The sequence below is a fragment of the Bombina bombina genome, chromosome 5 (genome assembly GCF_027579735.1).
Source record: "Bombina bombina isolate aBomBom1 chromosome 5, aBomBom1.pri, whole genome shotgun sequence".
Taxonomy (NCBI): Eukaryota; Metazoa; Chordata; class Amphibia; order Anura; family Bombinatoridae; genus Bombina; species Bombina bombina.
In genome coordinates this window covers 14455056-14480483 of record NC_069503.1, presented here as the reverse complement: position 1 = coordinate 14480483, position 25428 = coordinate 14455056, and the positions used below count along the sequence as shown (strand labels likewise).

The window sequence follows — 25428 nt, the reverse complement described above, 5'->3', positions numbered from 1 at the left end:
GACTAAGATGTAGTCAGAAAACAAGGAAGGAATGAGTGAACGAAATGTAAAAGAAAAAGGAGTGAGTAGCAAGGATGAAAGACTCCTAAAGTGTGGGAGTATCAGAAAGAACACACAGATACTTGCATGCAACCAAGCATTTAGAGTGTAAGAAGTGTGTCAATGTTTGAAACTAGCTACAGTATCCACTGAGAAAGGATTAAGCTGATTAATATGTTGCACTAAGCTATAAGTATCTCTCAATGTTCATTAGCTGAGTCAGAGCAGACTCAAGGACATTCATAAGAATCCCAGTAGCGTTCCGGTTTCAACAGGAGAATAATAGTTAAGTTCATATAAGTACTGTCTGGCAATTTATACTTGCGGTTCCGTATGGTTCTGTGAGGAGGTATCGAGTGGTGTTTGTTAACCTCGATCTCAGCGTGGGGTATGGCATGCTGCCAAAGAAGCGTGATGCACACAGCGTGTGGGAGAGGTGAGGTGCTGCAGAGCGCGCTGTTTACAGGCGTGCTGCCGATGCAGCGTGTGAGTTCAAACAGCGTGTGGAAGAGGAGAGGTGCTGCAGAGTGTGACTCTGTGTTATGAGCAGGTTGCTTCCCAGCGGCACTAGGAGTAGATGCGGGTAGCTGAGGATTGCTCAGGAGGAGAATGGCGAAGTAACCTGCAGCCGGTTCCGATGTAAGAATTATTGTCACAGTACTTGGAAGTGGAGGTGACTGGAACTTTAAGGTATATTTAGTTTGGAGAGTGAATCTCTCATAAAAGGCTAAGGAGCAACTTCTGTTCACAGTATAGTTAACCTAATGAATCAAAATACTTAGCAATGAAACAGGATGAGGAGGGGCCTTATATAGACTTTTGAGCCATGCCTTAAAGGTACAGAACAGAACATTACAGATAGGGGGGATGTGCTGCCCTGTGGCCGCGACGAGAGATTACCTTGGTCTGCACCCCAAAAGGAATGGGCCGCTGTTCCTCCATGCGGACGGTTCAGCATTGTCTAGGTACCAATTTATTGCAGTGTTCAGGAAGGCCTTGGAGAGGCTGGGAATTGGGGGGATGGAGTTCGGGTCCCATTCTTTCAGAATAGGGGTGGCGACGGAGGCTGCAGGGTTAGGATTTGATGTGGGAGTGATTAAAAGGATTGAGTGGTGGAGATCAGAGAGGTTCAGGGGGTACGTTAGACCAGGACTGAGGGTTTAAGTCGGGGGTGCGGCAGCTGATACGGCTCTATTTGTTTTGACAGGTCCGGTGAGGTGCTGGGTGATCGGGCATTCATACATCCATTGGGCCAGGAAGGCTGCCGCAGTGAAGGACAATGGTTTACAGCTGGGACTTGACAGGGAGAAGGTGGAGATAAAGTGGCTGGGGATCAGGGGTATGAAATGGGGCCAGTTAGTCTTGAAAGTTGTGGAGTTTGCACGATTGTTTTCAACCCCTCAAATTTTGGTGATACATGTAGGAGGGAATGTCTTGGGGTTCATGTCGCAGAGAGACTTGGTGGAGGACATGAAAAAGGGGATTGACCAGCTATGCCAGCTTTTCCCGGGGGTGGTTATTGTGTGGTCCGAGATTGAGAGTCGGTTGGTGTGGAGGTCAGCTTGGGATTTGGGGATATTGGAGGCTTCCAGACGGAAGATCAATAGAATGGTGAGCGGGCATGTGAGACGGTGCAGAGGGGTGAGTTTGAGGCATGTGGAATTTGAGGGTGAATCAGGGAGGTGCTTTTACCTGAAAGATGGGGTACACCTCAATGAGGTGGGGTTACATCTCTTTAATTACACTTTAAAGGAGGGGATTGAGAAGGCCTTAGCTCTGGTTGGCGGTTCTCACTTTGGGGGTGAGAGGTGGCGGGGTGCTTGCCCTGTTTGGTAGAGGCTTACGCCTGTTATGAGGTGGATGGACTTCCTGTTGCAGTAACAGGGGTTGGTTTAATGGTGATTGCCCCTCCCTTGGGTTGGGCGGGGCTTGCAAGTGGACAAGTGGGGGCAAGCACTGTGGTTGTTGATAAGTTATGTTTATTTATGTTTATTTATATTTATTTACTATGTTAATAAATGAGCTGCGGCCTTTGAATCCCAACAAAAGAGTGTTGTGTGTTTTGTAGTTGAGGTGGGTGGCAACTTGACTATTTGGGGTCAAGCAGAACCCTGGATGAGGAAATGGAAGGAAGGGTTGTATGACCCCAACAGGAAGAGGACAAGGGGTGAAGGTGAGGACAGGGGGACTGGGCTAAGAAAATGAGTATAGGCACAACACAGGAAGTGACAGGCACATTTTCTAACAGGAGCTAAATGGTGGAAGCTGAATTTCCCACCCTCCCTCCCTAATAATGGACGTTACAGGATGTCGCAGCATGGCGGGGTGCTTGCCCTGTTTGGTAGAGGCTTACGCCTGTTATGAGGTGGATGGACTTCCTGTTGCAGTAACAGGGGTTGGTTTAATGGTGATTGCCCCTCCCTTGGGTTGGGCGGGGCTTGCAAGTGGACAAGTGGGGGCAAGCACTGTGGTTGTTGATAAGTTATGGTTATTTATGTTTATTTATGTTTATTTACTATCGGCTAGATTTGGAGTTTGGCGGTAGATGGCCTGCTAACGCTACGCGTGGTTTATGTCTAACGCATGGCATTGTTTGACTCCGGTATTTAGAGTTCAAAAAAGACCATCTAACGATGCTCCTAACGCGTGTATGTCACACGCGGAATACTGCCCGCGTTAGACAGTCTCCCATAGAGATCAATGGAAAAGCAAATAAATAGCTTTTTTCATCTAACACTCGATCTCACGAGAAATACGCACAGCTCGGTCATATGACGCATACCACATCATGCACAACAATAACACGCGGCAAATGTCACAACAACAATCAATCAACAAAGCACACAAGCATTACACATTCATAAGCGGGTGGATTTTTAATAAAATTTAATACTGGGAATACGCATATACTTTAAGATGCAGAAATACGCTAAATAACAACAAGGAAAAAAAATATACATATACTAGCAAAATACTCGCATTCAATATCACTATATATTAGGACAAACATACATATACAACACTTCACTAATACCACACCATCGCAAATTCACATTTAAACAGAATACTATTGGTCAATGTTATAGAAAACGACCACTATGACATCATCGCATTCTACACATTCCACAAATACTAACTCCAAATGAGCATGCGCAAATTCACACACCTAATACACATTGCACAAATACTAATTGCTAATAAAGCACACATGAACACAATTTACAACGCAAATAGGTACATCATTAAACATTTACACAGGGTATATAAGCACCACACAAGCATGGCTTATTTCACTGTGTTGCTGGTGGGTCTTTGGAGATTGGAGGTTTAAGATTAGAGAGTTTGTGCATTATTGTGAGTGAGTTACTGTTAGTGTGAGAGAGTCAGTTGTTAGTGTTATCGTGAGTGAGTGAGTGGGAGTTAGTGGTAGTGGGAGAGAGTCAGTTAGTGGTAGTGGGAGTTAGTGAGAGTTAGTGGTAGTGTGATAGAGTCAGTTAGTGGGAGTTAGTGAGAGTTAGTGGTAGTGTGAGTTAGTGAGAATTAGTAGTAGTGTGAGTTAGTGAGAATTAGTAGTAGTGTGAGTTAGCGAGCGAGTGATTTTTCTGTACACTTAACACATTTACACGCAAACACATTCAATACATACATACACTTATCAATAACACTACATACACTCCATACCCCATACCATCTCATACTACACTCCATACCCCATTCCCTGTACTCCCTTTCCCTGTAATCCCATTTACTCTTATCCCATACCCCATCCCATACCCATACCCTAGTTACATTTAGTTTACATATCCTCCTTTTAGTCTTCTTCTTTTTGTTTATTTAAATACTCCTTACCCTCTTTGTTTTTTTAGATCCCTCTCACACTTTCAGCACTTATTTTGTATTTTTAGTTCTTTATTTTGAACCCCTTTCATTTCATCACACTCACTTTTTGTTTGATTATTTGGGGTTTAGTTTAGGGAACAGATGGAGGGCAGGCAGGGGAGAGGTAGAGGGGGGAGGAGAGGGAGGGGGAGAGGAACAGGGCAGGAAGGGGGACAGGAAGGGGGGCAGGAAGCGGGGGTGGAAGCGGTGGGTGGACCCAGCCACTTGGTTCAAGATGAACAAGTGGCTGGGCCCAGTGGCGGACAGAGTAGGGCTTCACAGTCCGGGAAACAGAGGGCATCGTCACAGGGGAAGGCCAAGGCGACTAGGGAGGTGAGGTTTTCGATGGAGGAGAAGGAGGCCCTCGTCGAGGCCTATATGGCCAGGTATAGGAGGCTGCAGCACCAGAAGACCACCCCGACTGAGAAGAGGAAGCTCTGGCATGAGATAAGGAATGCAGTCAATGCAGTGGGTGGCGGGAACAGAGATATGGACTCTATTAAACATCGATACCGGGACTGCAAAATGGATCTCAAGAAAAAGTTAAGCCTGGAGGCCCGACATTCCGCAGGAACTGGTGGCGGCCCTGCCCTGGAAATCGAGTACTGCCGATGGGAGGAAATGTTGCGGCCCAGCATCTCCGAGGTGGATGTAGTCGGTATCGGAGGAATTGATACCGGGAACCTGCCACTCTCATCTGACGGGAAGCTCATTTAAGAATAAATTCACATACGAATGTATTTCAAGGGACACTATACGCAAACCTTTACTTTCATGATTAAGGTAGTGAATACAATTTGACAAAACATTCAAATGTACTTATATTACCTCATTTGAATCATTCTTGAGATATATTTTAATGAAGAAATAGCCATGCACACGGTGAACCAATCACAGGAGGCAGCTATATTCAGCTAACAATCAGCATCTTCTAAGCATATTTAGATATGCTTTTCAGCAAAGAATATCCAGAGAATGAAGCTAATTAGATAATAAAAGGACATTAGAAAGTTGATTATAAATGTATGCTTCTAAATCATGAAAGATAAAACATTGGGTATAATGTCCCTTTAAGGATCAGATTAATGCTATAACGTTATTTACACGCATTCACAATTACTTTGCGGTTACATCAGTATCTAGGCTATAGGTTAGGTGTGCATTTAAACAGACTGAAAACAAACGCTAAAACATTCAGATTTAACAGAGATATCACAAACACGGTTTAGAAAATGCGGAAATCGTAATGATTGTTAGATTTCAAAGTGGATTAATGATTCTGCTTTTGTAATTGTATCGTAAGCTACGTCATTTAAAGCTTGATTTGGAAATATGCTAATATATACATTTTTTATTTGTTCAAATATACAGAGTCTGGGGAGGAGGCAGCACAACAAATACAGCCTCCTCCATCTCCCCGGGATGAGAGTGGTGGGGAGGAATTTCCACTTCGGAGGGAAGAGGCCCCCCGTGACGAAGAGGGCACGGAAGCTGATGAAGAGGCCCCGGAAGCAGAGGAGGAGCCCGCGGAACCAGAGGCCCCTCAAGGACCCGCACCCCGCCATGCACGGGCACCCCGCCGTGCACGGGTACCCCGCCAAGCACAACAAGAGGAAATAGCGGAGGTGCGGGTTCTACTAGACTACATAGACCAGATGCGTAACTCCCGGATACAAAATATAGAAGGCCGAACTCGAATTCTTGAAGGACAAAACAAAATAATTGAAGGACAAAACAAAATAATTGAAGGACAAAACCAAATAATAAACATACTTAATAGAATAGAAGAAGGGCAAAACACAATCATTAATCTACACCAAGAGATGTTTAATTTTTTTCCGGGAGGCACATGCTGGTCTGCCTCCTGCTGGGCCTCCTGCTGCTGGGCCTCCTGCTGCTGGGCCATCTTCTCCTGCCGGGCCATCTCCTCCTGCCGAGCCATCTCCTCCTCCTCCTCAGCCATCTCCTCCTCCTCAGCCATCTTCTCCTCCTCAGCCATCTTCTCCTCCTCAGCCATCTTCTCCTCCTCAGCCATCTTCTCCTCCTCACCTTGGTCGTCCCAGTACTCTTCCTTCCACTCTTCCCACAACATCTCCAAGGAGAACTCGTCAGAGTCAGCAGTTGCCCCTCCCAGAGCCTCAGCCCCGTGGGAAGAGGGGAAGGAAGAGGAAGTAAGTATTTGTTTTCATGTTTAATGTTTTTTTTTATTTAATGTGTAATGGATAGGTATGTGATGATGTGGTTTTCATACACTTGTGGACCACACTCTGTATATAATCTACTTCTATGGGACCGGGTCCATGGAGGCAGATTGTTTGCAGAGTGTGGGTTATAAGTGTGTGAAAACCACATCATCACATACCTATCCTTGTTCATGATTTTGATTGGTTTCTGTGATGTGATGTCCAAACTGTTTCCCGAATCGCAAACAAAATTACCATTACAATTTTCCATGATGGCATATTACTGTTTGAATGCCAATAACACAGCTTAAAGGGACAGTCAGAAAATTATTTATTACAAAGAAAACACTGTATTACGCATTATCAAGTTGGAAACAACAAAACATAGAGAAATACGTGTGACCTATGTGCTTACCCTTGTATCTATGACTATGAAAAATGACCACTTATTTGTTGTTCTGACATATCATCATTTTAGATATCAATGATCAATACATGGTAAATCATATGCTGTATGAGCACAAGGTTTAACATATACAAATGCTATCCAAATGCCCTCTAGTGGTCAAATTGTATAATGATTACATGCACTCTTCAAGCTCTAAGAAATGAGCACACGAACCTCATAGGTTTAGCTAGCAAATTAAAATAAACACAGACAAATGATTAATTGGTGAGAAACCTTTGATATTATTGATATTCCAAAATTGACTTTTAGAATAATGCAAAACATTATTTGTTTTCTAAACTGTCCCTTTAACAAAATTACATATGCTAACATATATTTGAAGATTGTTGGTATATCTACATGTACTTGTTCAAACAATAAATATTGAAATCAGATTTATATTGACGTGTTAAATAAAGTCTATTTTCTTAAAGAGACATTATTGTGTTCATTTATTTTCAGAAAGACATTTGTTTGAACAATGAATATGGTTTAAAGTCCTTTTAGGAGTGGGGGGTGAAAATATGCTAACAATAATATATTTGGAGATTAACCAATGTGGAACTCATACATGATACAAAAATAAACATTTGCATTAAAGGGACAGTATACTATGGCCTAGATTTGGAGTTTGGCGGTAGATGGGCTGTTAACGCTACGCGGGCTTTTTTCTGGCCGCACCATAAAATTAACTCTGGTATCGAGAGTCCAAAAAAATGCTGCGTTAGGCTCCAAAAAAGGAGCGTAGAGCATTTTTACCGCAAATGCAACTCTCGATACCAGAGTTTCTTACGGACGCAGCCAGCCTCAAAAACGTGCTCGTGCACGATTCTCCCATAGGAAACAATGGGGCTGTTTGAGCTGAAAAAAAACCTAACACCTGCAAAAAAGCAGCGTTCAGCTCCTAACGCAGCCCCATTGTTTCCTATGGGGAAACACTTCCTACGTCTGCACTTAACACTCTAACATGTACCCCGAGTCTAAACACCCCTAACCTTACACTTATTAACCCCTAATCTGCCGCCCCCGCTATCGCTGACACCTGCATATTATTATTAACCCCTAATCTGCCGCTCCGTAAACCGCCGCTACTTACATTATCCCTATGTACCCCTAATCTGCTGCCCCTAATACCGCCGACCCCTATATTATATTTATTAACCCCTAACCTGCCCCCCACAACGTCGCCGCCAGCTACTTACAATAATTAACCCCTAATCTGCCGACCGCAAAGCGCCGCCACCTACGTTATCCTTATGTACCCCTAATCTGCTGCCCCTAACACCGCCGACCCCTATATTATATTTATTAACCCCTAATCTGCCCCCCTCAACGTCCCCGACACATGCCTACACTTATTAACCCCTAATCTGCCGAGCGGACCTGAGCGCTACTATAATAAAGTTATTAACCTCTAATCCGCCTCACTAACCCTATCATAAATAGTATTAACCCCTAATCTGCCCTCCCTAACATCGCCGACACCTAACTTCAATTATTAACCCCTAATCTGACGACCGGAGCTCATCGCTACTATAATAAATGGATTAACCCCTAAAGCTAAGTCTAACCCTAACACTAACACCCCCCTAACTTAAATATAATTTACATCTAACGAAATTAATTAACTCTTATTAAATAAATTATTCCTATTTAAAGGTAAATACTTACCTGTAAAATAAACCCTAATATAGCTACAATATAAATTATAATTATATTGTAGCTATTTTAGGATTAATATTTATTTTACAGGCAACTTTGTAATTATTTTAACCAGGTACAATAGCTATTAAATAGTTAAGAACTATTTAATAGTTACCTAGTTAAAATAATAACAAAATTACCTGTAAAATAAGTCCTAACCTAAGTTATAATTAAACCTAACACTACCCTATCAATAAATTAATTAAATAAAATACCTACAATTACCTACAATAAAACCTAACACTACACTATCAATAAATAAATTAAATACAATTTCTACAAATAACTACAATTACATAAACTAACTAAAGTACAAAAAATAAAAAAGAACTAAGTTACAAAAAATAAAAAAATATTTACAAACATAAGAAAAATATTACAACAATTTTAAACTAATTACACCTACTCTAAGCCCCCTAATAAAATAACAAAGACCCCAAAAATAAAAAAATGCCCTACCCTATTCTAAATTAATAAATTTAAAAGCTCTTTTACCTTACCAGCCCTGAACAGGGCCCTTTGCGGGGCATGCCCCAAGAAAATCAGCTCTTTTGCCTGTAAAAAAAAACATACAATACCCCCCCCCAACATTACAACCCACCACCCACATACCCCTAATCTAACCCAAACCCCCCTTAAATAAACCTAACACTAAGCCCCTGAAGATCTTCCTACCTTGTCTTCACCTCACCGGGTATCACCGATCGGTCCTGGCTCCGATATCTTCATCCAACCCAAGCGGGGGCTAGACATCCACTGAAGAAGTCCAGAAGAGGGTCCAAAGTCTTCCTCCTATCCGGCAAGAAGAGGACATCCGGACCGGCAAACATCTTCATCCAAGCGGCATCTTCGATCTTCTTCCATCCGGTGCGGAGCGGGTCCATGTTGAAGCATCCGACGCGGATCCATCCTCTTCTTCCGGCGTCTCCCGACGAATGACGGTTCCTTTAAGGGACGTCATCCAAGATGGCGTCCCTCGAATTCCGATTGGCTGATAGGATTCTATCAGCCAATCGGAATTAAGGTAGGAATATTCTGATTGGCTGATGGAATCAGCCAATCAGAATCAATTTCAATCCGATTGGCTGATCCAATCAGCCAATCAGATTGAGCTCGCATTCTATTGGCTGTTCCGATCAGCCAATAGAATGCGAGCTCAATCTGATTGGCTGATTGGATCAGCCAATCGGATTGAACTTGATTCTGATTGGCTGATTCCATCAGCCAATCAGAATATTCCTACCTTAATTCCGATTGGCTGATAGAATCCTATCAGCCAATCGGAATTCGAGGGACGCCATCTTGGATGACGTCCCTTAAAGGAACCGTCATTCGTCGGGAGACGCCGGAAGAAGAGGATGGATCCGCGTCGGATGCTTCAACATGGACCCGCTCCGCACCGGATGGAAGAAGATCGAAGATGCCGCTTGGATGAAGATGTTTCCCGGTCCGGATGTCCTCTTCTTGCCGGATAGGAGGAAGACTTTGGAGCCTCTTCTGGACCTCTTCAGCACCGGATGCCAGGACAGATCGGTGATACCTGTTGAGGTGAAGACAAGGTAGGAAGATCTTCAGGGGCTTAGTGTTAGGTTTATTTAAGGGGGGTTTGGGTTAGATTAGGGGTATGTGGGTGGTGGGTTGTAATGTTGGGGGGGGGTATTGTATGTTTTTTTTTACAGGCAAAAGAGCTGATTTTCTTGGGGCATGCCCCGCAAAGGGCCCTGTTCAGGGCTGGTAAGGTAAAAGAGCTTTTAACTTTAGTAATTTAGAATAGGGTAGGGCATTTTTTTATTTTGGGGGTCTTTGTTATTTTATTAGGGGGCTTAGAGTAGGTGTAATTAGTTTAAAATTGTTGTAATATTTTTCTTATGTTTGTAAATATTTTTTTATTTTTTGTAACTTAGTTCTTTTTTATTTTTTGTACTTTAGTTAGTTTATGTAATTGTAGTTATTTGTAGAAATTGTATTTAATTTATTTATTGATAGTGTAGTGTTAGGTTTTATTGTAGTTAATTGTAGGTATTTTATTTAATTAATTTATTGATAGGGTAGTGTTAGGTTTAATTATAACTTAGGTTAGGACTTATTTTACAGGTAATTTTGTTATTATTTTAACTAGGTAACTATTAAATAGTTCTTAACTATTTAATAGCTATTGTACCTGGTTAAAATAATTACAAAGTTGCCTGTAAAATAAATATTAATCCTAAAATAGCTACAATGTAATTATAATTTATATTGTAGCTATATTAGGATTAATTTTACAGGTAAGTATTTAGCTTTAAATAGGAATAATTTATTTAATAAGAGTTAATTAATTTCGTTAGATTTAAATTATATTTAATTTAGGGGGGTGTTAGTGTTAGGGTTAGACTTAGCTTTAGGGGTTAATCCATTTATTATAGTAGCGATGAGCTCCGGTCGTCAGATTAGGGGTTAATAATTGAAGTTAGGTGTCGGCGATGTTAGGGAGGGCAGATTAGGGGTTAATACTATTTATGATAGGGTTAGTGAGGCGGATTAGGGGTTAATAACTTTATTATAGTAGCGCTCAGGTCCGCTCGGCAGATTAGGGGTTAATAAGTGTAGGCAGGTGTCGGCGACGTTGAGGGGGGCAGATTAGGGGTCAATAAATATAATATAGGGGTCGGCGGTGTTAGGGGCAGCAGATTAGGGGTACATAAGGATAACGTAGGTGGCGGCGCTTTGCGGTCGGCAGATTAGGGGTTAATTATTGTAAGTAGCTTGCGGCGACGTTGTGGGGGGCAGGTTAGGGGTTAATAAATATAATACAGGGGTCGGCGGGGTTAGGGGAAGCAGATTAGGGGTACATAAGTATAACGTAGGTGGCGGTCGGCAGATTAGGGGTTAAAAAAATTTAATCGAGTTGCGGCGATGTGGGGGGACCTCAGTTTAGGGGTGCATAGGTAGTTTATGGGTGTTAGTGTACTTTAGAGTACAGTAGTTAAGAGCTTTATGAACCGGCGTTAGCCAAGAAAGCTCTTAACTACTGACTTTTTTCTGCGGCTGGAGTTTTGTCGTTAGATGTCTAACGCTCACTTCAGACACGACTCTAAATACCGGAGTTAGAAAGATCCCATTGAAAAGATAAGATACGCAATTGATGTAAGGGGATCTGCGGTATGGAAAAGTCGCGGCTGAAAAGTGAGCATTAGACCCTATTTTGAGTGACTCCAAATACCGGCGGTAGCCTAAAACCAGCGTTAGGAGCCTCTAACGCTGGTTTTCACGGCTAACGCCGAACTCTAAATCTAGGCCTATATTTTTAACAGAACTGTATGTAATAGACACTACTAGAAACAACAAGATTAACATATACTGATATCAATATTACAAAACTTTAAACACTTTCAAAGAAAATAGGGTTATCTCTATTGAAAATATAGATGAACCCCCATTACAACCGTAAAACAAGACAATACCCCATCATTAACATATGAAAAGACCCTTTACACAAACAGGAGAAAGCTGGAGATGGTACTCACATGAAACTCAGAGGCTTGGCGAGGAGTCTGAAAATTACTTACATTTTATTAGAACAGAAGCAAAAGGAAACGTGTATTTGTTAAACAATGGACTATCTAACTAGAGACAAAATAAAAAGTTTTGATTTATAATGTGAGTGTCTAATGAACCTTTAATAGAATATACGACGAAATTACATTTAGAAGAAGTCGGCATCATATATTTAGCATATGATAAAGATAAAAGCATATTGATTACTTGATTCTAACACAATAGCGCATATTTATAAATTAGATATCTTTAACATTAAACACAACAGTCATTTTACATAAAAAGGAACATATTGTTGACAAACATATTAAACAACATGGACTATAGAGATTTGCACTTGCCTCGAAATATCTTATGCATGAAAACATTTTGCTTTCGTTCGTTTATTCAACCAGACATCCAGCAAAAGAGAATGTGGTGGTCTTTATCAGCTACGGGTCAACAATGTAACATGATGCAAAAAATCCATATTCGCAATGTTTTTAAACTTGGCTTCATTCACAAACGTGTTTAACGTGCACAAACAAATATTGCGGGACTACGTAATACAATCAGACGTTTTTTTACCTTTGCATGTGACATCTTAATTAACATGGCGCTTCCTTGATCACGTAAGAACGCAATCCAATAAAAGGCACATTCCTGATCACATAAGAACGCAAACAAAAAAAAGGCGCATCCTTGATCGCGTAATAACGCCATCCAATAAAAGGTGCATCCTTGATCGCGTAAAAACGTCAGTCAATACAAGGAATCATTGGACAGCCTGGCCGGTGACGTCTTAAGCAACATGGCGCATCCGCGATCGCAGAAAAACCGCAGCCAATACAAGGACTCAGTTGACAGCTTGGCATATCACTAAGAAACGTATTTATATTTTTGAAACTAGTATGTGTCTAGATTGATATCTAGGAATGTCACGAAATCATGATTCATCTTTTCGGACTTGACTGTCCCTTTAACTATAGCTATGGTGTATATCTTTAACATTTAAAAGATACACATGAGAAATACATATGCCATTGATGTTTTAAGATATGTTTAGATTGTTTGGGAATAACAATAATGACACATGTATTGATCAAACGGGTCATTTATTCAAGTTGAAATATGGTCAGACTACCTATAGCCATATATGGGAGGAGAAGTATTTTATAACAATATTTTGAAAAACATATTCCTCATATAAAATATGCGCATTACACACAGAGATTGATTCGGTTACACTTTTACAATAAGATAGAATAGAAAATGAAATACATGTGCTGTCAACATTACAATAAGATTGTTTATTATTAAGATTATATGTCCTTGTTCATGTAAAAAGGACAAAAACGCTTTAGAAATGGAAATACATTCATTAACAATTGTGCTCACCATCACTTAAAGGGACATGATTTTTATTTATAAAAAGAGGATACACAGAGACAATACTATTTCAAGAAAATGAACACTTTACAGGGATTATATCATTGTATCAATCCTCAGATCATTTGTTAAAGGTGCATCAATTCATGCAGAGTTTATAAATACACACATGGATGTGAAATTTGAAATATACATATATAACAATTTTTATGTACATATATAAAACAATTACTATGCTAATCATAATCATGCAATGATAAAGATTTTAGATAACAATATAAAGACAAAAATAAACATTACATTGGAGATGTTAATCTTAAAGTCATTTAGAATTGTATTACATATATGATTCAGGAAACAACATTATTTTGGGTATGTCCCTTTAAGGATCAATCAGATAAAATAGAGATTTCAATCAATGACATGAATAAGGAGGACAAAGAATCGTGCAATGACATGTCTTTTATTAGTATGTCACAAAACAACAACGTTTATAAATAATATGGTAAAGATCAGGAAAATGGAGACATATGACAAGGTAACAGAGTGCATCACAGTCCATGAAGAGAGTTGCCAAGGGACACCATAGCCCCATTGTAGATATATGACAAGGTAACAGAGTGCATCACAGTCCATGAAGAGAGTTGCCAAGGGCCACCATAGCCCCATTGTAGATATATGACAAGGTAACAGAGTGCATCACAGTCCATGAAGAGAGTTGCCAAGGGACACCATAGCCCCATTTGAGCCATATGATAAGGTAACAGAGTGCATCACAGTCCATGAAGAGAGTTGCCAAGGGACACCATAGCCCCATTGTAGATATATGACAAGGTAACAGAGTGCATCACAGTCCATGAAGAGAGTTGCCAAGGGACACCATAGCCCCATTTGAGCCATATGACAAGGTAACAGAGTGCATCACAGTCCATGAAGAGAGTTGCCAAGGGCCACCATAGCCCCATTGTAGATATATGACAAGGTAACAGAGTGCATCACAGTCCATGAAGAGAGTTGCCAAGGGCCACAATAGCCCCATTTGAGCCATATGATAAGGTAACAGAGTGCATCACAGTCCATGAAGAGAGTTGCCAAGGGACACCATAGCCCCATTGTAGATATATGACAAGGTAACAGAGTGCATCACAGTCCATGAAGAGAGTTGCCAAGGGACACCATAGCCCCATTTGAGCCATATGACAAGGTAACAGAGTGCATCACAGTCCATGAAGAGAGTTGCCAAGGGCCACCATAGCCCCATTGTAGATATATGACAAGGTAACAGAGTGCATCACAGTCCATGAAGAGAGTTGCCAAGGGCCACCATAGCCCCATTTGAGCCATATGATAAGGTAACAGAGTGCATCACAGTCCATGAAGAGAGTTGCCAAGGGCCACCATAGGCCCATTGTAGATATATGACAAGGTAACAGAGTGCATCACAGTCCATGAAGAGAGTTGCCAAGGGACACCATAGCCCCATTTGAGCCATATGATAAGGTAACAGAGTGCATCACAGTCCATGAAGAGAGTTGCCAAGGGCCAGCATAGCCCCATTTGAGCCATATGACAAGGTAAAAGAGTGCAACAGGCACAACAATAAACTTAAAAAAGGCCAAATGGCAACAATAACAAAAACATCAACATGTGGACGGAGGATTCTTATCTGCGACCTTGGAGCATCTCCAGATCCTCCACTTACTGGTCATCCTCTTCATCGTCCTGTGCATGTCCAGCTCCAGATTCAGGCCTTGAATTTAAGAGCATGATTTGACGCAGAGTCAAATCCTGAATCCGGAGCTGGGCCTGCATGGTGTCGTTCATCCCTCTCAGGACAGCTGCGTTCCTCAACACGGCCTGCTCTACTCGTGCTATACCTTCTAGCATGAGCCATGCTGAGTCACAGCCTAAAATAAAGAATAAATCAAATATTAAGGATAATTACACAACAGAAGAAAAAATAAGCAAAGATACATTGTCATCATAAAGACAAATCATTCTTTACATCAATTTGTTAAAATTGATTCTTTACACATTAAATATGTTATCCAGACAGACCGAAATCATTAAAGGGACAGTTTACTCAAACATAATGTCCCCTTTAATTGGTTTTCGATGATCCACTTATACAGCTTGAGTGTATAAAATCTTGTTAAAGGATTTACATTGTACTTACATTAGCAATTTTAAATATTTTAATTATACTGTGGTAGGCACACCTATCCTTAAACATTTTGGCGTTGAGGACAAGCTGTGTAAACATATCAACCTGAAGAAATTACATTCCCACTGGGTTAGACAAGAGATAATGTATCAACATTTGTACATAAATTGTTGGATCCAAGTAGTGGTGATTGGTATATGTAGTGATATCAAATTAATGGGACACTGAAACTAAATATTTAATTGACTGATTCAGATAGAGCATGACATTACAAATATTAAAACATTACACATATTCTTTAAATGTTTGAATTCTCTAGCTAGATTTGGAATGCAAGAATGTAGGTTTATAGGGCAGGCCATATTTGTTTATCAACTTTGGTTGTCCCTGCTGGTTGATGGATACATTCATCCAACAATAAAGATATGATGTCCAGAATTATTTTCTATTTAAAATTAATTCTAGGTATTTCTTTATTTCAATAAAGATAGCAAGAGAATGAAGAATAATTGATGAGTAGTAAATTATAAATTTGATTAACATTGCATGCTCTATTTGAATCACAATAGAAACAATTTGCCTTCAGTGTGCCTTTAAGTATCTTATAATGTGGATTTTGAATGATACTTACAGCTGTGCCTGGGAAGGACAATCTGACACCCAGGACAATGAAGGTTGAGACAGGGGGGAGGGATGGGATTGGATTGGGGAGGGATGGGATTGGGTTGGGGAGGGATGAGCTGCTGCTCCGGGGTAGGCCGCACAGCTGGGGAGTGGTGAGTTGGGGTCTGGGCAGCTGTACGGCCCATAATACGGGGAGAGCGGTGAAGGGGGGTGAAGGGGCGTGTTTTGGGAGGGACAGGGAAGGGGCATTTTTTGGGATGGACAGGAAATGACAAATGGGAAGGGCCGGCAGGGGTCTGGGCCTGGGCAGGAGTCTGTGCCTGGGCAGGGGTCTGGGCCTGGGCAGTGGTCTGGGCATGGGCAGGGGTCTGGGCCTGGGCAGTGGTCTGGGCATGGGCAGGGGTCTGGGCCTGGGCAGGGGTCTGTGAATTGCTAATGTGTATGGGAATACATCTGAATTACCTATTGCTGCACTAATGTGTATGGGAAACATCTGAATGACCTATTGCTGCACTAATGTGTATGGGAAACATCTGAATGACCTAGTGCTGCACTAATGTGTATGGGAAACATCTGAATTACCTATTGCTGCACTAATGTGTATGGGAATAAATCTGAATTACCTATTGCTGCACTAATGTGTATGCGAAACATCTGAATTACCTATTGCTGCACTAATGTGTATGGGAAACATCTGAATGACCTATTGCTGCACTAATGTGTATGGGAAACATCTGAAGACCTATCGCTGCACTAATGTGTATGGAATACATCTGAATGACCCATTGTTGCACTAATGTGTATGGGAAACATCTGAATTTCCTATTGCTGCACTAATGTGTATGGGAAACATCTGAATTACCTATTGCTGCACTAATGTGTATGGGAAACATCTGAATTACCTATTGCTGCACTAATGTGTATGGGAAACATCTGAATTACCTATTGCTACACTAATGTGTATGGGAAACATCTGAATTACCTATCGCTGCACTAATGTGTATGGGAAACATCTGAATTTCCTATTGCTGCACTAATGTGTATGGGAAACATCTGAATTACCTATTGCTGCACTAATGTGTATTGGAATACATCTGAATTACCTACACCCGAGATCTCGCAACTTTGATCATTTGTATTTTGATGAAAAATTATTAAATCTTAAAAATAAACATAGTGTAGTGTTTGTATGAGTGTAACTGTAGTTTGTGTAATATTTGTTTTTTGATTCGTGAATGTTTATTTTGTCGGTATATGTTTACTACTGGGTCTGAGGTGTCGGTAGAAATTTGAGCGTTGAGTGATTTTTGAGTGTCGGTAAATGAACTCTAAATACCGGAGTCCGTAAGAAACCCGCGTTAGGGGCCTCTAACGATGGTTTTCACGGCTAAGGCCAAACTCCAAATCTAGGCCTATGCTAATAAATGAGCTGCGGCCTTTGAATCCCAACAAAAGAGTGTTGTGTGTTTTGTAGTTGAGGTGGGTGGCAACTTGACTATTTGGGGTCATGACCTATTGCTGCACTAATGTGTATAGAATATATCTGAATTACCTATTGCTGCACTAATGTGTATGGGAAACATCTAAATTACCGACTGCTGCACTAATGTGTATGGAATACATCTGAATGACCTATTGCTGCACTAATGTGTATGGGAAACATCTTAATGACCTATCGCTTGCACTAATGTGTATGGGAAACATCTGAATGACCTATTGCTGCACTAATGTGTATGGGAAACATCTGAATTACCTATTGCTACACTAATGTGTATGGGAAACATCTGAATTACCTATCGCTGCACTAATGTGTATGGGAAACATCTGAATTTCCTATTGCTGCACTAATGTGTATGGGAAACATCTGAATTACCTATTGCTGCACTAATGTGTATTGGAATACATCTGAATTACCTACTGCTGCACTAATGTGTATGGGAAACATCTGAATTACCTATTGCTGCACTAATGTGTATGGGAAACATCTGAATGACCTATTGCTGCACTAATGTGTATGGGAAACAGCTGAATGACCTATTGCTTGCACTAATGTGTATGGGAAACATCTGAATTACCTATTGCGGCACTAATGTGTATGGGATACATCTGTATTACCTATTGCTGCACTAATGTGTATGGAATACATCTGAATGACCTATTGCTGCACTAATGTGTATGGGAAACATCTGAATTACCTATTGCTGCACTAATGTGTATGGGAAACATCTGAATGACCTATTGCTGCACTAATGTGTATGGGAAACATCTTAATGACCTATCGCTTGCACTAATGTGTATGTGAAACATCTGAATTACCTATTGCTGTACTAATGTGTATGGGAAACATCTGAATTACCTATTGCTGCACTAATGTGTATAGCATACATCTGAATGACCTATTGCTGCACTAATGTGTATGGGATACATCTGTATTACCTATTGCTGCACTAATGTGTATGGGATACATCTGAATGACCTATTGCTGCACTAATGTGTATGGGAAACATCTGAATTACCTATTGCTGCACTAATGTGTATGGGAAACATCTGAATTACCTATTGCTGCACTAATGTGTATGGGAAACATCTGAATTACCTATTGCTACACTAATGTGTATGGGAAACATCTGAATTACCTATCGCTGCACTAATGTGTATGGGAAACATCTGAATGACCTATTGCTGCACTAATGTGTATGGGGAAACATCTGAATTACCTATTGCTGCACTAATGTGTATTGGAATACATCTGAATTACCTACACCCGAGATCTCGCAACTTTGATCATTTGTATTTTGATGAAAAATTATTAAATCTTAAAAATAAACATAGTGTAGTGTTTGTATGAGTGTAACTGTAGTTTGTGTAATATTTGTTTTTTGATTCGTGAATGTTTATTTTGTCGGTATATGTTTACTACTGGGTCTGAGGTGTCGGTAGAAATTTGAGCGTTGAGTGATTTTTGAGTGTCGGTAAATGAACTCTAAATACCGGAGTCCGTAAGAAACCCGCGTTAGGGGCCTCTAACGATGGTTTCATGTGAAACATCTGAATTACCTATTGCTGCACTAATGTGTATGGGAAACATCTGAATTACCTATTGTTGCACTAATGTGTATGGGGAACATCTGAATGACCTATTGCTGCACTAATGTGTATGGGAAACACCTGAATTACCTATTGCTGCACTAATGTGTATGCGAAACATCTGAATTACCTATTGCTGCACTAATGTGTATGGGAAAGATCTGAATGACCTATTGCTGCACTAATGTGTATGGGAAACATCTGAAGACCTATCGCTGCACTAATGTGTATGGAATACATCTGAATGACCCATTGTTGCACTAATGTGTATGGGAAACATCTGAATTTCCTATTGCTGCACTAATGTGTATGGGAAACATCTGAATTACCTATTGCTGCACTAATGTGTATGGGAAACATCTGAATTACCTATTGCTGCACTAATGTGTATGGGAAACAACTGAATGACCTATTGCTGCACTAATGTGTATGGGAAACAACTGAATGACCTATTGCTGCACTAATGTGTATGGGAAACATCGAATGACCTATTGCTGCACTAATGTGTATGGGAAACATCTGAATGACCTATTGCTGCACTAATGTGTATGGGAAACATCTGAATGACCTATTGCTGCACTAATGTGTATGGGAAACAACTGAATGACCTATTGCTGCACTAATGTGTATGGGAAACATCGAATGACCTATTGCTGCACTAATGTGTATGGGAAACATCTGAATGACCTATTGCTGCACTAAAGAGTATGGGAAACATCTGAATGACCTATTGCTGCACTAAAGAGTATGGGAAACATCTGAATGACCTATTGCTGCACTAATGTGTATGGGAAACATCTGAATGACATATTGCTACACTAATGTGTATGGGAAACATCTGAATGACCTATTGCTTGCACTAATGTGTATTGGAAACATCTGAATGACCTATTGCTGCACTAATGTGTATGGGAAACATCTGAATGACCTATTGCTGCACTAATGTGTATGGGAAACAACTGAATGACCTATTGCTGCACTAATGTGTATGGGAAACATCGAATGACCTATTGCTGCACTAATGTGTATGGGAAACATCTGAATGACCTATTGCTGCACTAATGTGTATGGGAAACATCTGAATGACCTATTGCTGCACTAATGTGTATGGGAAACAACTGAATGACCTATTGCTGCACTAATGTGTATGGGAAACATCGAATGACCTATTGCTGCACTAATGTGTATGGGAAACATCTGAATGACCTATTGCTGCACTAAAGAGTATGGGAAACATCTGAATGACCTATTGCTGCACTAAAGAGTATGGGAAACATCTGAATGACCTATTGCTGCACTAATGTGTATGGGAAACATCTGAATGACATATTGCTACACTAATGTGTATGGGAAACATCTGAATGACCTATTGCTTGCACTAATGTGTATTGGAAACATCTGAATGACCTATTGCTGCACTAATGTGTATGGGAAACATCTGAATGACCTATTGCTGCACTAATGTGTATGGGAAACATCTGAATGACCTATTGCTGCACTAATGTGTATGGGAAACATCTGAATGACCTATTGCTGCACTAATGTGTATGGGAAACATCTGAATGACCTATTGCTGCACTAATGTGTATGGGAAACATCTGAATGACCTATTGCTGCACTAATGTGTATGGGAAACATCTGAATGACCTATTGCTGCACTAATGTGTATGGGAAACATCTGAATGACCTATTGCTGCACTAATGTGTATGGGAAACATCTGAATGACCTATTGCTGCACTAATGTGTATGGGAAACATCTGAATGACCTATTGCTACACTAATGTGTATAGGAAACATCTAAAAACCTATTGCTGCACTAATGTGTATGGGAAACATCTGAATGACCTATTGCTGCACTAATGTGTATAGAATACATCTGAATGACCTATTGCTGCACAAATGTTTATGGGAAAGATCTGAATTACCTATTGCTGCACTAATGTGTATGGGAAACATCTGAATGACCTATTGCTGCACTAATGTGTATGGGAAACATCTGAATGACCTATTGCTGCACTAATGTGTATAGAATACATCTGAATGACCTATTGCTGCACTAATGTGTATGGGAAACATCTGAATTACCTATTGCTGCACTAATGTGTATGGGAAACATCTGAATGACCTATTGCTGCACTAATGTGAATGGAATACATCTTAATGACCTATTGCTTGCACTAATGTGTATGGGAAACATCTGAATTACCTATTGCTGCACTAAGGTGTATGGGAAACATCTGAATTACCTATTGCTGCACTAATGTGTATGGGAAACATCTGAATGACCTATTGCTGCACTAATGTGTATGGGAAACATCTGAATGACCTATTGTTGCACTAATGTGTATGGGATACATCTGAATGACCTATTGCTGCACTAAAGAGTATGGGAAACATCTGAATGACCTATTGCTGCACTAAAGAGTATGGGAAACATCTGAATGACCTATTGCTGCACTAATGTGTATGGGAAACATCTGAATGACATATTGCTGCACTAATGTGTATGGGATACATCTGAATGACCTATTGCTGCACTAATGTGTATGGGAAACATCTGAATGACCTATTGCTGCACTAATGTGTATGGGAAACATCTGAATGACCTATTGCTGCACTAATGTGTATGGGAAACATCTGAATGACCTATTGCTGCACTAATGTGTATGGGAAACATCTGAATGACCTATTGCTGCACTAATGTGTATGGGAAACATCTGAATGACCTATTGCTGCACTAATGTGTATGGGAAACATCTGAATGACCTATTGCTGCACTAATGTGTATGGGAAACATCTGAATGACCTATTGCTGCACTAATGTGTATGGGAAACATCTGAATGACCTATTGCTACACTAATGTGTATAGGAAACATCTAAAAACCTATTGCTGCACTAATGTGTATGGGAAACATCTGAATGACCTATTGTTGCACTAATGTGTATGGGAAACATCTGAATGACCTATTGCTGCACTAATGTGTATAGAATACATCTGAATGACCTATTGCTGCACAAATGTTTATGGGAAAGATCTGAATTACCTATTGCTGCACTAATGTGTATGGGAAACATCTGAATGACCTATTGCTGCACTAATGTGTATGGGAAACATCTGAATGACCTATTGCTGCACTAATGTGTATAGAATACATCTGAATGACCTATTGCTGCACTAATGTGTATGGGAAACATCTGAATTACCTATTGCTGCACTAATGTGTATGGGAAACATCTGAATGACCTATTGCTGCACTAATGTGAATGGAATACATCTTAATGACCTATTGCTTGCACTAATGTGTATGGGAAACATCTGAATTACCTATTGCTGCACTAAGGTGTATGGGAAACATCTGAATTACTTATTGCTGCACTAATGTGTATGGGAAACATCTGAATGACCTATTGCTGCACTAATGTGTATGGGAAACATCTGAATGACCTATTGTTGCACTAATGTGTATGGGATACATCTGAATGACCTATTGCTGCACTAATGTGTATAGGAAACATCTTAATGACCTATTGCTGCACTAATGTGTATGGGAAACATCTGAATGACCCATTGTTGCACTAATGTGTATGGGATACATCTGAATGACGTATTGCTGCACTAATGTGTATGGGAATACATCTGAATTACCTATTGCTGCACTAATGTGTATGGGAAACATCTGAATGACCTATTGCTGCACTAATGTGTATGGGAAACATCTGAATGACCTAGTGCTGCACTAATGTGTATGGGAAACATCTGAATTACCTATTGCTGCACTAATGTGTATGGGAATAAATCTGAATTACCTATTGCTGCACTAATGTGTATGCGAAACATCTGAATTACCTATTGCTGCACTAATGTGTATGGGAAACATCTGAATGACCTATTGCTGCACTAATGTGTATGGGAAACATCTGAAGACCTATCGCTGCACTAATGTGTATGGAATACATCTGAATGACCCATTGTTGCACTAATGTGTATGGAATACATCTGAATGACGTATTGCTGCACTAATGTGTATGGGAATACATCTGAATTACCTATTGCTGCACTAATGTGTATGTGAATTATCTGAATGACCTATTGCTGCACTAATGTGTATGGGAAATATCTGAATTACCTATTGCTGCACTAATGTGTATGGGAAACATCTGAATGACCTATTGCTGCACTAATGTGTATGGGAAACATCTGAATTACCTATTGCTGCACTAATGTGTATAGGAAACATCTGAATTACCTATTGCTGCACTAATGTGTATGGGAAACATCTGAATTACCTATCGCTGCACTAATGTGTATGGGAAACATCAGAATTACCTATTGCTGCACTAATGTGTATTGGAATACATCTGAATTACCTACTGCTGCACTAATGTGTATGGGAAACATCTGAATTACCTATTGCTGCACTAATGTGTATGGGAAACATCTGAATGACCTATTGCTGCACTAATGTGTATGGGAAACATCTGAATGACCTATTGCTGCACTAATGTGTATGGGAAACATCTGAATGACTTATTCCTGCCTATTGTGTATGGGAAATAACTGAATTACCTATTGCTGCACTAATGTGTATGGGATACATCTGAATGACCTATTGCTTGCACTAATGTGTATGGGAAACATCTGAATTACCTATTGCTGCACTAATGTGTATGGGAAACATCTGAATGACCTATTGCTGCACTAATGTGTATGGGAAACATCTGAATGACCTATTGCTGCACTAATGTGTATGTGAAAAATCTGAATTACCTATTGCTGCACTAATGTGTATGGGAAACATCTGAATGACCTATTGCTGCCCTAATGTGTATAGGATACATCTGAATGACCTATTGCTGCACTAATGTGTATGGGAAACATCTGAATGACCTATTGCTGCACTAATGTGTATGGGAAACATCTGAATGACCTATTGCTGCACTAATGTGTATGGGAAACATCTGAAAGACCTATTGCTGCACTAATGTGTATGGGAAACATTTGAATGACCTATTGCTGCCCTAATGTGTATAGGATACATCTGAATGACCTATTGCTGCACTAATGTGTATGGGAAACATCTGAATGACCTATTGCTGCACTAATGTGTATGGGAAACATCTAAATGACCTATTGCTGCACTAATGTGTATGGGAAACATCTGAATGACCTATTGCTGCACTAATGTGTATGGGAAACATCTGAATTACCTATTGCTGCACTAATGTGTATGGGAAACATCTGAATGACCTATTGCTGCACTAATGTGTATGGGAAACATCTGAATGACCTATTGCTGCACTAATGTGTATGTGAAAAATCTGAATTACCTATTGCTGCACTAATGTGTATGGGAAACATCTGAATGACCTATTGCTGCCCTAATGTGTATAGGATACATCTGAATGACCTATTGCTGCACTAATGTGTATGGGAAACATCTGAATGACCTATTGCTGCACTAATGTGTATGGGAAACATCTGAATGACCTATTGCTGCACTAATGTGTATGGGAAACATCTGAAAGACCTATTGCTGCACTAATGTGTATGGGAAACATTTGAATGACCTATTGCTGCCCTAATGTGTATAGGATACATCTGAATGACCTATTGCTGCACTAATGTGTATGGGAAACATCTGAATGACCTATTGCTGCACTAATGTGTATGGGAAACATCTAAATGACCTATTGCTGCACTAATGTGTATGGGAAACATCTGAATGACCTATTGCTGCACTAATGTGTATGGGAAACATCTGAATTACTTATTGCTGCACTAATGTGTATGGGAAACATCTGAATTACTTATTGCTGCACTAATGTGTATGGGACACATCTGAATTACCTATTGCTGCACTAATGTGTATGGGAAACATCTGAATGACCTATTGCTGCACTAATGTGTATGGGAAACATCTGAATTACTTATTGCTGCACTAATGAGTATGGGAAAAATCTGAATGACCTATTGCTGCACTAATGTGTATGGGAAACATCTGAATTACTTATTGCTGCACTAATGAGTATGGGAAACATCTGAATGACTTATTGCTGCACTAATGTGTATAGAATACATCTGAATGACATATTGCTGCACTAATGTGTATGGGAAACATCTGAATGACCTATTGCTGCACTAATGTTTATGGGAAACATCTGAATGACCTATTGCTGCACTAATGTGTATGGGAAACATCTGAATGACCTATTGCTGCACTAATGTGTATGGGAAACATCTGAATGACCTATTGCTGCACTAATGTGTATGGGAAACAACTGAATAACCTATTGCTGCACTAATGTGTATGGGAAACAACTGAATGACCTATTGCTGCACTAATGTGTATGGGAAACATCGAATGACCTATTGCTGCACTAATGTGTATGGGA

The 25428-nt window shown here is 40.2% G+C and overlaps 1 protein-coding gene across 1 annotated transcript in view; it reads right to left on the bottom strand.

Annotated features, from left to right (window-relative positions):
* Nucleotides 1-269: 269 nt before the first annotated feature.
* Nucleotides 270-25428, bottom strand: part of LOC128659673 (uncharacterized) — a 78947-nt gene continuing 53788 nt past the window's right edge. The window contains exon 4 of the mRNA XM_053713243.1: nt 270-800. Coding sequence (XP_053569218.1) covers nt 270-800 — 531 coding nt within the window. The remainder of the gene's footprint in view (nt 801-25428) is intronic.